Raw genomic sequence first — 13,853 nt, 5'->3', positions numbered from 1 at the left:
TGTGATTGATACATGAAAGGGAAGCAAAAGTCTGAGGACAGGGAGAGGGACACCAGCGGACCGTTTGGGGACGGTGGACGCTGACAGAGGGAAAACCCGGGTCTGGCAAAACAAGAAAGCCAAGGATAGCCCGTACCTCTGATGAACACATTCAAACTGTAAAATGGCACTCAAAAATCAGTGTTTCATGAAGTCAGGTAAAAAGTGCCGCTGCTTAATGAAGGTTTCGAGAAGCTGGCACACTGAGTAAATGGACACCGCAGACCAGACTTCACGGTGTCTAGAATTCAGGGCTTGCTCAGGCCCTGCTCCCTGCAAACCACACGGGGAGACCGGACTGCGTGTGTGAGCGTCTAGGCCGCAGAACAAAACGGAGTGAAATCAAACTTTCGTCACTCTTGACTGGGAGACGCCAACAGGGCTGAGAGGAGAGGGGACACACAACAGCCATTCTGAACAAAAAGTACGCACGACCACATCTGTGTCTACGTTACTCAGTGTGTTCAACTTAGGGACTCTGGAGGGAACGGTGACGTGCCATGTAAACTTTACGTGGTGAAGTCCTGGGCGTTTTGCACGGGCTTTCCACATGCAGCAGAACTTACTTCAGAGCCGACAGCCTATTTCACAGTATTATCTGAGCGTCACACACAAGCAACATGTACATACTGCAAGTTTATTTCAATCACACAAACGAAGTTAGCGTGTAGGAAATTTAAATGAAACAGTACGGTAAAAATGGCAGAGAACCGAAAAGGCTAAAGAGGAAGCACACCTAAAGCACGAGAATCCAACATTCGTTAGTGTTTCGTCCTCGGTTCCGACGGACACTTGACGCTGGCAAAGTGTGGACGAACCGCGACCGGGACAGCCGTTCCGGAGAGACCTCGGCACCGGCGGGAGGTGTGTACATTCAGTTGGTTTGCGATGGACCGTCGGCCGTTGACACAGCGCACAGGACGGATTGGTCACGGGTCAGATCACAGTGTTGAGGAAAGAAGTGCCTTCCTGTAACTAGAAAGGACCCCTGAACTGCACTCAGCTTCAGACAGCCCGTGGACTAGAGCACAAAAACCATCGTCTGACGGGGTTCCGAGGAACATCGCTCTGAGAACTTCCCGCGTGAGTTACTGAAATCTCTAACGATGACAAAACTGTCACGTAGGACAGCGGATGTGTACAGTGATTTCATCAAACGTCTTGTAAAGAACACATTTAGCAATCCGGGATAATGCAAAATGATGGAAAATGGCGTGATTCAACACTGGTTTTCTGTCATTTTACACAGATATCCTGCTAATGTTAGACCAAAAGGCACGAGACAGTTAGTGCGTAAACCGGTCCCTTTTTGAGATCTAGCGTTTTACTGCAGTCTTTTACCTCACTTTGGACCACGTGCACCCAGCATCCTATCCTACTAGAGACCAACAACCAACAAAATCAAGTGATTTCTCACCAGATTTATAGGGGACATAAGCGTTTATACCATCGAAGTGTCTGCATAACCGAAAGTACAGTAATAAAGATGAAAATGCCTCCTAGTTCTTCTAGAAAACAGTACTTCAGAAGCCTGCCGCATCTTGAATGCCTTTACTACTGCCTGACCATGAAGAGGGACAGAAAACACAACCACAGACCTGAGTGAGGACAGCTCACCCATCACAGATTAATGTCAAACCGCAGTTTCTACACAAACGGGAACTACCGTAAGCAGGAAAAACCTCCCTCGTTCACACCGTTTGGAAGGGTAATGGCAAATCTGCAGCCTTTAGAAAACTATGCTATCGACAAGCTCCGTCTTCCCAAATGAGATTACGAAATCTAGAAAGCAGATGAAAATGGATTATTTCTTCAAAACTTTAGTGAAACTTCAGATAATCAAAGATTTCAAAGCAAGTATGGCACGTAACTGAAGCATACATCAAGACGGAAGAGCCTGGAGAGTTTCTGATTTCCTAAATTTTCAAAAAAAAAAAAAAATCTATCATTGCAACATATAGAATGTCTCCCCTATTTTAATCTTCATGAGTTTCCAGGAGAAGGGTGTGGATTACGAACGCACGCACACACACCCGAGTCGGGGTCAGCAGAGGATCTAATCCCGTCCTCCTACCCCAAGTCTCACTCTGTCACCAGAGAACTACTCAGAGCCCCTCGCCGGTCCCCGCTGCCGCGTGACTGACGCCTGTGACCTCAGTCGCTGCTGACATTGCCACATCTTATGTTTCCACACAACACAATTCAAGAGCAGCTTTCCTGGTCAGAACATGCACCTGAACACTTGTCCGACTGCAGGGCACCTAGGTCATAGTAACTGCCAGATTCAGGGATCAAGTTTTCGAGTCCCACAGTATGATGTGATTCATGTGAAGCTCAGAATCATGTTTCAGACCATTGAAATTACTGAAGCTAAAATACGAACAGCTGAAGACATGATGTAAAAGATTAAGTACTTGGTTCTGCTAACATATTTACCAATTAAAGTCACAAAATATTCCTCATTATTATTCATGCAGGTAATTGAGAAAAAAAGACAATGCAGAAATTAACTTTAAATGAAAACTTATTCCTTCCCTTCCTCCCACCCCCTACACTCTACAAAATGTTTTCCCTGGGACCAGGCCTTGAAAAGGCCACTACATATTAGTGTGACATGCATTACTGTTTGCAATTAAAAAAGCTAATTTTGTGGTGGTTGTAATTACATTATAAAAATGTCCACATGCATAAATCTAAAAAAGGTTGAAAACCTACAGTAAATCTACAATATATTGTTTTACATTTGACCACTGGTGTGTGTTATGTAGGAGTCATAGATTTGGTAAAGCATTTTAACAATTTAGGAAGGCATCTAAATCTTTAAATTCTGGATGAATTTTATGTTGTAATCTACAAAATTGCATGAAGGCTAACTCGAGAGACTTCCTATCATTCTAAAATTCCTCAAGCCAGACAAATCATTTTTAGGACACTTTCTTATAAATATCGCCCTTTGAAAGCACATACAATTCCATTTGTTCCACGTTTTAGGATCTTAACCTCCACAGGGCTGACCTCGATTACGGAATATCACACGTGATAGGAAGACAAACCTGAGAGAAACATTTACAATACAATAGCGTAACTTGCTAAATTCTTCATCAGCACTCTCTGAAAACAAACTTCTTAAGCCTTTCTCCTCTTTATTTTAGCAATGGGTTGTGGAAAACGTGCGATTTTGTCTTGACATGAAAATACTTCAATGCACGGTGATTCTGCCTGATGGGCTTAGGATTTTCTGCATAACCGTTAAATGGGAACTCTTATCCGACCCTTCCATCCTGTTGAAAAGGTCAGAAGAAAGCAGCAAACTGGAGGGAAATCGTTGATCGCCAGAGCAACAGCATCTGAAGGCTCACAAGTGCGCCGGCTCTCCTCCTTCCGACCATCTGTATCCACTTTCTTCTCGCGGCTCACAAAACGTAGGGGCTTGTTGTTAACAGCTGTTGTTTGCAGGGGTCTTTTTTCTTCCTCCAGCTACGGTCCTGTTTCTCCTGGGCTTGCTTCTCTACGCAGAATTGGACTTGCTCAGTTCTTGCCTGATCGCTGGGTACGAGAAGGAAACGCATTGCGAGTAAATTTGATGTGGAGGGAAAGATTCATTCCTAAGAACCCTCAGCGACTGTGTTCAAGCGCCCAGCAAAAAAAGATGGACTGACCTTGCACAGACCTTTGTTTTCTTAATACAAAGATGGTACTAATTCTTATGTGTGTATACACACACACACACACACACACACACGCACAGTCATTCACTCGCTCTCTCCCTCTTGCTTACAACACAGAAGAGTGGATGCCGCGGGCTCAGAACAAGAGGGCAGCGGGTGGGACTGGAGGACAGGCAGGGACGGGCCAGTTCCCCTGGACTCCACACCTGAGATTTCAGGACTTCTTTACCTCAGTTTTTACAGCTTCCACTGTAAGGAGTGGGCTCTTCCCGCACCCCGAGCCACGCGAAGGGCAGGATACTACGCGAAAGTAATTGGTTTATGCCCCCAAGCAATAAACTGGTTATTTCTTTATGTGCAGATCTTTAAAGACAGGTATTCTCAAACGGTACAGGGGCAGCAAATCTGCTGACATACTCACCATCAATGAGCTCTTCTTTTAGCTTTGTTAATTCTTTTCTCATTTCATCTAAAATGTCCTAAAATATTAGAGAAAAACAGGAATGCAGAAAAAAATTACTCCTCCAGATACTCTTGCTTGCATAAAATTCTGAGAATATATGAAGTTTGATGTACGGTTTTGCTGCCAGACCACTTATGTCTTAGGGTAGCCTCGGCAAATCACGTTTTAACAGTCTTCTCTGATTCCAGCCTAGCGAAACATGAGACACCAGAATGCTTTCTAAAACTAAAAATAATTCTGCTGTCCAGAGAAAGGCAGGATTCAGATGATTTCTAGAAAAGACAACAGCTCTGCTTTGAACCTCGTCTTCTGGGAGCGGTCTGAGAGTTGGTGCAGAACGAAATTTCAAGGAACAGGAAAACTACACCAGACGAGCAGATCCTGGCCAAGCGGTGATCCGGTCTGAAGCACAGGATTCCCCGGGGACCCCGCCACAGCTGCCAACTGTGTTTCGAGGACTCCGGGACTCCCCTGGCAGGCCCTCAGGGCTGCCCTACCGGGTGGACACGAGGCTGGAGGGGGCCCTGCTGGACCCGCACGGTCCGAGATGGCAGGTACCAGCCGCACGCAGCCACCGAGCACCGGAGACGTGGCCAGGCTGGGCTGAGACGCATCGCCCGTGTAAAACGCACCAGAGTTCAAAGATTCGGCGTGAAGAAATAATGTGTAATGACGTGTAATAGCTCTTCAGTAATTTTTAAACATTGATTACATATGGAAATATTATTTAGTTCTATTAGGTTAAATAAGATAAATTAAAATGAATTTCGCCACTTCACTGACCTCACACGGCTGCCAGAGATTCTCCGGCATTCACGTGACCCCTGTCACACTACGATGTAACAGTGTCGACCTGGATGCTCCTTCCTCCAGGAAAACCATTCCATCCTCAAATATTTTGCAAAATCTCGATTTCCAAGTTGATTTTGGAATAACAGACACCCCCACCCCCTTAAAAAATGACCAAGAACGGGGTCATGTGACAACTAAAAGGGTTTTTGACAAGGCGATGCAATCTGAAAAGTAACAGCTACCCTCGGGGTGGACTAGTTCCCAGCGTGCGACCTTCTTTAACGTTGCACACTTCAGGTTCAGATTCAGCTGCTCTGTTTAGGGTTCATTTTCTTAAAAGGTTTTTCAGGTTTAAAATAAGGTTGAAACTATCAGTAACTCCCCCACTTTACAATAAGGAACAAGCACAGCAGTTATTGGAACAGCCTCACTGTGTCCTTATTCCAATTAATAGGAAAATCAGCGCTAAAATCAAACCTTTCCTCTCTTCTCCTCCCCTACAGACAGCCAAGAGTGTACCACGTTCTCAAGCGTGTGCAAGTACTCTACTTTAAAGTGTTTTCAAGAAAAGAAAGTCACGTTAGATATACGGGAAAATAGGGGCTTGATCATCAATGACCTCAAGCTTCCTTTTCAAACTACCTAACTCAATTTAACTTTTCAAACAGCTTTGCAGTTTATAAAAATTAGGTTTATCCGAAACATTGTTAGTATTTCTCTCCTTAATTCGTATTTGACTTTAATTCCGAACTCCTATCACTGCAACATTATCCGTCCCTTTTTGAGCCACGAATATCTGCTAGCATTTAAAAAAAGGAGTGACGCCATGGGGAGAACAGGCTTTGAGGAAAGGTCTGGGTTCTGATCCCGACTCGAACTACGGACGGGGCCGCGGGGCTGAGCGGCGTAACTTCTCAGAACCTCCGAAGCACACAGTTGGAGTATACACGCTGTTGGACGGGCCTCCACGAGGACCCCTAGACGGTGCTGCACCGTGAGTCCAGCCAGTGCCCGGCCTGCGCGTCCACCAGGGGGTCGGTACGAGGCCATCACGGGGCCTGGTGTGGTCACCGCTGTCAGAGGCCACCGGGTGTGCGGGGTGGGAAGGCCAAGGGGACGCTCTCGCTGCGGCTCCTCTGGGCTCAGGTGCTCTGGGTGGCCTTGCCCTTCGAATCTTTTTAACACTACCAATTTTTTAAAAACGTATTCCACCTCCTCTAGGAATAAAATCTTGGAAAGTCCACCATCTCCTCACCCGTCACTCCTTCTCCTTTCCTGCTTCTGAGCACGTCCTCGTACAATGTGTGTCCATGTACGACATGCATCCACGTACGATGCACGTCCGCGTACGACGTATGTCCGTGTACGTCGCGCGTCCGTGTACGACGCACATTCGGGTACAACGTACGTCTGTGTACGACGTATCCAAAATACGGACATCTTTTTCTTTTTCATAAAGGTGGGATAACTGTTGGCACGGGTTGGTCACTGTTTTGCCAGCATGGGTGAGGGCTCACGATCCAGTATTAAATGCTCTCAACTGTGACTCCTTCATGGCCGCTGGGTGTTCCCCCACACTGTCCATCTGTATACTTCTACAGTATTTTCTTAGCATAAATTCCTGGGAGTGAAATTTCTGGGTTCAAAGGTAAGGTACTTATCTTGTTTTCCCAAATTGCTTTCTAGAAAACAGAGGTACCGGAGAGTGCCCGTCTCCCTCACATTCTGGACAAGGCCAGGTCTGTTGGGTCCATTTTTGCCAGTGTCCAGTGACAAGTGCAAGCCTATTTCCCTTCGCAATTATACGCCACGAACTCACGTTTAAAGTTTATATTGCGCCGCTGGAACTTTACATTAATGCCCTGAACCAAAAAAATTAAGGTTTGAAAACAGTAATACAGTACTAATGCTATTTCATTTGTATAAAAATATCTAAACTCTACATTCTTCTTTTTAACTTTTCTTTACTTGAGAAAGGGAGAGGGAGAGGGAGGGAGAGAGAGAGAGAGAGACACGGAGGGAGGGGAGGGTGGAAGGGAGGGAGAGAGAGGGAGAGGGAGAGGGAGAGAGAGGGAGAGAGAGAGAGAGGGAGAGAGAGACAGAGGGAGGGAGGGAGAGGGAGGGAGAGGGAAGGAGAGAGAGGGACAGAGAGAGAGAGAGAGAGAGACAGAGGGAGGGAGAGGGAGGGAGAGAGAGAGAGAGACACGGAGGGAGGGAGGGAGAGGGACAGAGAGAGACGGAGGGAAGGAGAGGGAGGGAGGGAGGGAGAGAGAGAGAGAGAGACACGGAGGGAGGGAGGGAGAGGGAGGGAGGGAGAGAGACACAGAGGGAGGGAGGGAGGGAGAGAGAGGGAAAGAGAGGGAGGGAGGGGGAGGGAGGGGGAGGGAGAGGAGGGAGGGAGAGAGAGAGAGAGACAGAGGGAGGGAGGGGGAGGGAGGGAGGGGGAGGGAGGGAGACAGAGGGACAGAGAGAGAGATGGAGGGAGGGAGGGAGAGGGGGGGAGAGAGAGAGAGAGACAGAGGGAGGGAGGGAGGGAGAGGGAGGGAGAGAGGGAGGGAGAGAGGGACAGAGAGAGAGAGAGAGAGACACGGAGGGAGGGAGAGGGAGGGAGGGGGAGAGGGAGGGGGAGGGAGGGAGGGAGAGGGAGGGAGGGAGAGAGGGACAGAGAGAGAGAGAGAGATGGAGGGAGGGAGGGAGGGGGAGAGAGAGAGAGAGGCATGGAGGGAGGGAGGGAGAGGGAGGGAGAGAGAGAGAGACACGGAGGGAGGGAGGGGAGAGAGAGAGAGAGAGAGACACGGAGGGAGGGAGAGAGAGAGAGAGAGAGAGACACGGAGGGAAAGAGAGAGAGAGAGAAAGAAACAGAGGGAGGGAGGGAGAGGGACAGAGAGATGGAGGGAGGGAGGGACAGCGAGGGAGGGGGAGGGAGAGAGAGGGAGAGAGAGGGAGAGGGATAGAATGAATCCCAAACAGGCTCAGTGTGGTCAGCGTGGAGCCAGACACAGGACTTGAACTCACGAACTGTGAGATCACGGCCTGAACCGAGATCAAGAGTCAGACTCTCAACCGACTGAGCCACCCAGGCGCCTCTTAACTCTACATTCTTTTCAAGTGTGTTCACGCTCTGTCGAACACATGCACACGAGACAGTTCTAGAAAGAAACCAGTGCACCAGAGGCAGCTGCCAATGAGCGTGCCTACCTGCTTCAGCCTGTCGTAGTCTAGCCCCTCTGTCTGGACGCCGTTGGCACTGGGCTGCGACGAAGGTGCAGATTTTGGTCTGTACAAACAGAATTTCCAGGACAGGTAAACGACACTTAGGATGTTTAAGAAGTTCACAAAAAACTGCAAATTTACCAACCTAACACCAGATTTAAGTCCTTTCCTTAAAACACACTGTGTTAACAAGTTAATTGTCAAAGTTGCAGGATCAACTGGAACATAAAGCAGAAAGTATTTCTCACGGGGCTCAGCGTTTCCAGCCGTAAATGGTCTCAGTAAAGAGACCAGGCAACGCGATGGGACCGCGGCGCTCCTTCCGGCAGGAGCGGAGGAGCGCGTGCTCCGGGCAGGGGCTGGAGAGAGGCCGCGTGCGACACAGTCTCGTTCTTCTGAAACCGTGCGGTGCCCACTAAACGTCTGGCAAACTGACCCCTAATGTGAATCGGTTTGCAAATCCTGTGCCTTGGTTTTGGGCCGAAAAACACTCTCCTGATGAAGTTTTTACGGAGATGTCATCTGAACAGCGTGTTTCCAGCTAACTACCTCCACAAATTTATTTTGTTTGTTCGTTCGTTCGTTTTAAAAGGAAATGCCACACAGAAGCAGACTGCCAACTAGGACTACACTTTTGGAACGCAAGGCTCTACTAAAACTTCTACGTGAAGAAGTCAGTCTTAGAAATCGGGTATTTTAAACAACAGTTTCAGTATCAAATAAACCAGTCCTGTCTCCTCTCCAACTCTGGCAACCAGAGAGAAGCCCAGGGGAAAACCTGGAGTTTTACTGGGCGTTCAAGCATGTGCTGGTCAGCCTGGTAAAGTGGCCACGCTCTGAGGGCCACACATCGATGCAGATGCAGACTAGTAGTCAAGTCACATATCATCAAGTTCGCGGAGGACCAACGTCACAAATCTGCACCAGGACTCGGTACCCATCACTTTGCGAAGCCTCTTACAAGGCTTATCATCCTCTAAACCCATAGACGCTGGTCGTGAAGATGAACTATTGAGTTACTTTGCTTTCATATCAAACATACGACTGCTTAAAAGGCTGGGAGGGAGCGAGTCGACCGATTTGGTATCATTAGGCAGCCGCCGCTCTGCCCTTATGAACAAGGGAAGTAATACCTTTCAGAGAACTCCCCTCAGTAAGCACTGAGCTGGGCCGGGGAGAAGATTTACAGGACACAGCTCCTTTCCCCTGGGAGGGGACGGACCCCTTTACACTTCGCCGAGGGGACTGTTGAATCCCCTAGTCACCGAGGACGTGCAGATCCGCGGCAGGGAAGGCAGGGGTTCCCTGCAGAGCCCGAACTAGTGAAAACCCTTAATGGTCGACAGACACACTGTGTGCATTTCCCTTCCCCACGCTGTCTGCTCCTGCTCGCCGAGTTACACTGTTAATTCCTCTGCTTTTCTTTTATTCTTTACATTGAGGTGGTACAACCAGCAAATTCTTTCCTCCTAAGTTCTATAATGAATATCCCCTGACGTTCATATGAGTGCCTACAGCCTGCTAATTAACTGGGCGGTATGTTATGACTATATCCGTATTTATTAAATAATATAAAACATTATACAATAAACGATTGAGGAAACATGCAATTAAGAAATTTTCATTCATGCTAACATGCAACCCACCACCACCACCACCATCACCATCACCATCACCACCCCCAGCCCCATCACCATGATAATTAACTAAAGGGGGGAACTTTTCATACTGAAGGAAAGAAGTAATCACCACTTTTTTTAAAAAAAGGTTTATCAACCTTCTATGGGGGGGGGGGGCTCTACGTGGGAAAGCAGCAAGATAATGGAGAAGAATAACAACAGAAAATCTCATTAAATGCTATTTTTCTCTCTTACGTACTAGCAAATTTTCTAAGTCTTTTGGTTACAACAATTAAACCACCTCAAAAAAAAAAAAAGCAGGAAAAACGATTTCACACTTGTGATATAAACATTTTATGCAGGTTTAACTGGCTGACAAACTTTAAATCTTTTCAGCATCAACAGCATGAAAATAATTTTAGCTAGTATCAATTTGGCCGAATACAATCTGATTGCAGAACTTCTAAATCACTGCCAGGGACACCCCTCTACTATTTAAGTCACGTTCCCAGTAGACTTGATGTGAATTTTTAAAAACAGGTGCCTATAATAACATGGGCAGATCTCGGTTATTTCTAACCCATGGATTTTCACTGAAAATTGATAACAAAACGAGGTTTCCCAGAGGTTTTTGTGTTACCTCTGGATACCTGCCTATAAAATAAGTACTATAATATGTAAGTCCCTATTCTGCCAAATTAATTCTAAATATTGTGTAAGCACTTGAGGATTTTGAAAAATTGTCAACTTTTTAATTAAAAAATACGAAATGCGCGGTTCTTCTCTTAACTTTAGTAATGAAAAAAAATGGTATAACAAGACTTATCCTAGAGAACAATCTGCTCGGGATGTTAGATGTCAGATTGTTAAAGACACTCAAGTACGTAGGAGACAGAGATTTTCCTCAAAGAGTAAATTTTTCACAATTGCGGCTGTAATAAAGTTCCGTGCTCCACCGACAAACAGTAAGAAATCTTCTGCTCCACCTTTTAAAGGCTTTGTCTCCTACTTCTATGGAGAACAGCCTTTCGAAGAAAATGCACAAGCTACCAAGAGCCTGGAGAAAACACAGGGACCGAGACCCCTATCATGGCCCTGCGGACGTGTGCCCTGCTGCTGTTTATCCCCAGCCAACTACAAAGTGATGGTAGGGGGGTGAATACTATTAACTTTTCTAATTATAATCTCTTAGAGTTTTTTAAAAACTCTAAATAAAGCTAAATGTGAAAAGTCTGACCTTCCCAAGTATCCCCCTCGTGGTGATTACCAGTCCAGGTAGAAAAAGCTCAGCCCTGCCCTGAACGTGTCAGTTAAAAGTCTCAAATCACAAAGTCACATCAGGGTGATACCTGTGTAATGAATCATAGGACCTGTTGTCAAAAACAATCTGATTTTTCCTTGGAGAATCCCGTCTATGAAGGGGAAAAACCATTTAAAGGGAAATACAATAGAAAACTTTTAAAAAGTAATTCTCATGAGGTTACCGTTTTATAGGTTTGCAGTCACAGCAAAAACAATTAAAGGAGTCCATTACCCTTAAAACAATCATTTTTTTCCAGTCCAGAAGACGGTATCTGGACACAAACTCTATCTACGGTCACGTGAGGTCACTCCCTCTACTTGACGATGACTGAGGACAGAAAGGGGACAGATGCGCGCTGACCCTCTGTACAGACAGCACACACGCACAGTAAAAGCTGCCCACGCCGAGTATCGCAAGTACCAAGACTCCATAAAAACCACCGCCACTTTAAGTATACACAAATCAACTCTTCTCAAAGAGCACGTAAACAACTTTTCTTCTACCTTGAATGTAAGATCTGTGAGCTCTTATTGAAAACCACAGGAAGAACTCACAAAGGTTCCAATGGTACATTCCAGCCATAGTCTGAAGTATTCGAACACTCTTGCTTTCACTCTACTATCCGAGGTCTTCACTCAGCGACTACAGCACAGTGCAGTATCTGGCGTGTGTTGTAAGGTATTAACCCGCCTTGCCACTGACGTAACTTCGACAGGGATATTCATGATAGAAAGGGGTACTTTCACTGCCCTGCAAGGGTGAGGTGCACCTAAATAAAAACATGAAGTGGCCAATACACTGGCTCTCAGAAGGAACAGGGGAGGAAACGGGCAGAAAAGCAATACAGTTCTGAGTCTCTCAGACATACTTCTAAAACCCTCTTAGGGCTTAAAACTGCTTGTGGTGACATTTTAAGGCAGGAATCACTGGCTGGATCAAATCCATCAAAAGGTGTATGAATGGTCAGGAAACCGACAGTTTCACAATTTCCATTTCAGGAAAGGAGAAGCAAGCCATCCACCAGAGCAGAACACGATTACGACACACTCCTGAGTAACAGGATCCAGTGTTTGGTGACTCAACAGAAAACTCCTTTTCTTAATGTGATTTTCAGAACACTTCCTTAACTTCCTTTAGAAATCTAAAAACTCTTTCAAAGAATTCCTTTTAAACTTGTTTTAATGTTTATTTATTTTTGGGAGAGAGAGAACGAGCTGGGGAAGGGCAGAGAGTCTGACTGGGGGCTCGAACTCACAAACTGTGAGATCATGACCTAAGCTGAAGTCGGACGCTTAACCGACGGAGTCCCCCAGGCGCCCCTCAAAGAGTATTTTTTAAATGAACCCAAACACATGGAGGAACCTCCTGTGTTTGGAGAACCTCTCCCAGGTCCCTCCCGAGATACCCCTTCCGGCGTGGACTTGGGATTAGCTTCAGGCAAGCGCAGCAGGGAACCCTTGTCACTAAGGTGGGGACGAGGACTAGACGCAGAGAGAAGGAATTCTAGCCCGCCGCACTTCAACCTTCAACAGACACACAGGACACCACCGTTCTGGTCTCTGGGACGCACTGGATAAACTGAGCTTCAAGACGTGCTCGTGAAGAAAAGCCATGCAAACTCCCAGGGACGCGCTGGAAGGCCCTATCAGTCAGGTTATCTGATAAACACCAATCTTTCCACTCTACTGAAAACACGGCCACAAAAGCAATTCCTGCATTTTTTCCGAAAGTCAGATACACTCATCTTTCAGTCACAGAGAAACCAGAAGATTCTATACATTGAAAAAGGCTCCGTTTCTTTGCGGAACTCACGTAACTGTGCCACTGCCCCGTCTCTGCCGGCACAGAGAGCCCAGAGAAACACACCCAAATTTACGATCAGGCTGATATGGGACAGATCTGTGTCAGGGGTGGGGGCGGAGGGGGGGGGAGGGGTGTCTATCCTCGTATTTTTCCCTTTTTAGGTTTCTATCATTAGAGTCAAGTCTGCTTTTTAAGAGGCAAAAATAAGGCAAATAAGGCCAGAAAGAAAAGGCAAAAAACTGTTTGGTCCCGAGATACATACTTTTTTCTGGAAAAAAAAACCCCAAAAAACAAAAACCAAAAACCAAAAACAGAAGTCCTTTAAACTGTCTCAGAAATCAAGGAAAAGTCTCATCTATGTTCAAGACCTGTGATACAAATTAGTTATGACAACAAAACACGCCCAGCTAAGAAATGCTGTTTGCTAAGACCACGCCTCGTGGCCTGGGATAAACAAGGTTAACCAGTCTTGTTTCTGGGCGCTTTTTCTAAGTTGACTATAATTAAAGTTTCAACTGAGAGAGAAATCCATCTTTTTACTTCACAAATTCAGAACTTCAGGTTTTATTTTGTTCTTTCTTAAACACTAAATGAAATTTCTCTCCGGCTGCTTTTCAGTTTAAAACATAAAAGTTTCTTTCAAAAATTACATTTACAAAATGAAGGATGTCACTGAGACTAATGGGGAAATGTGACTATGTCACATCACATCATGGTTCAACGTTAACTTTCTTGCAAGCGAGAACGGTACTAGGGTTCCGCAGGAGGACAGCCTGCTCCTCAGGGAAAATGCAGAAGGACGAAGGATTCAGGATGAAGCAAATTTGCAAACTGCTTTCCAGAACTCCAGAGAAACAAGCGTGGATGTGTAAATAGGAGCTCAAAGCCAATGTGGCAAAGCTAGGAACTGGGGAGTCTGGACGATGGGCATACGGGTGTTTGCTCTTCTCTCG

General features: G+C 46.2%; 1 protein-coding gene across 1 annotated transcript in view; it reads right to left on the bottom strand.

Moving 5' to 3' along the window:
• Positions 1 to 660: 660 nt before the first annotated feature.
• The window catches only part of ENAH (ENAH actin regulator), a 138,408-nt gene continuing 125,215 nt past the window's right edge, over positions 661 to 13,853 (bottom strand). The window contains 4 exon segments of the mRNA XM_045453285.1: positions 661 to 3,585; positions 4,129 to 4,186; positions 8,161 to 8,239; positions 11,144 to 11,206. Coding sequence (XP_045309241.1) covers positions 3,548 to 3,585; positions 4,129 to 4,186; positions 8,161 to 8,239; positions 11,144 to 11,206 — 238 coding nt within the window. The 3' untranslated portion in view covers positions 661 to 3,547.

Source organism: Leopardus geoffroyi, chromosome C3 (genome assembly GCF_018350155.1).
Source record: "Leopardus geoffroyi isolate Oge1 chromosome C3, O.geoffroyi_Oge1_pat1.0, whole genome shotgun sequence".
NCBI classification, from domain to species: Eukaryota; Metazoa; Chordata; class Mammalia; order Carnivora; family Felidae; genus Leopardus; species Leopardus geoffroyi.
This window is presented reverse-complemented; position numbering and strand designations above follow the sequence as displayed.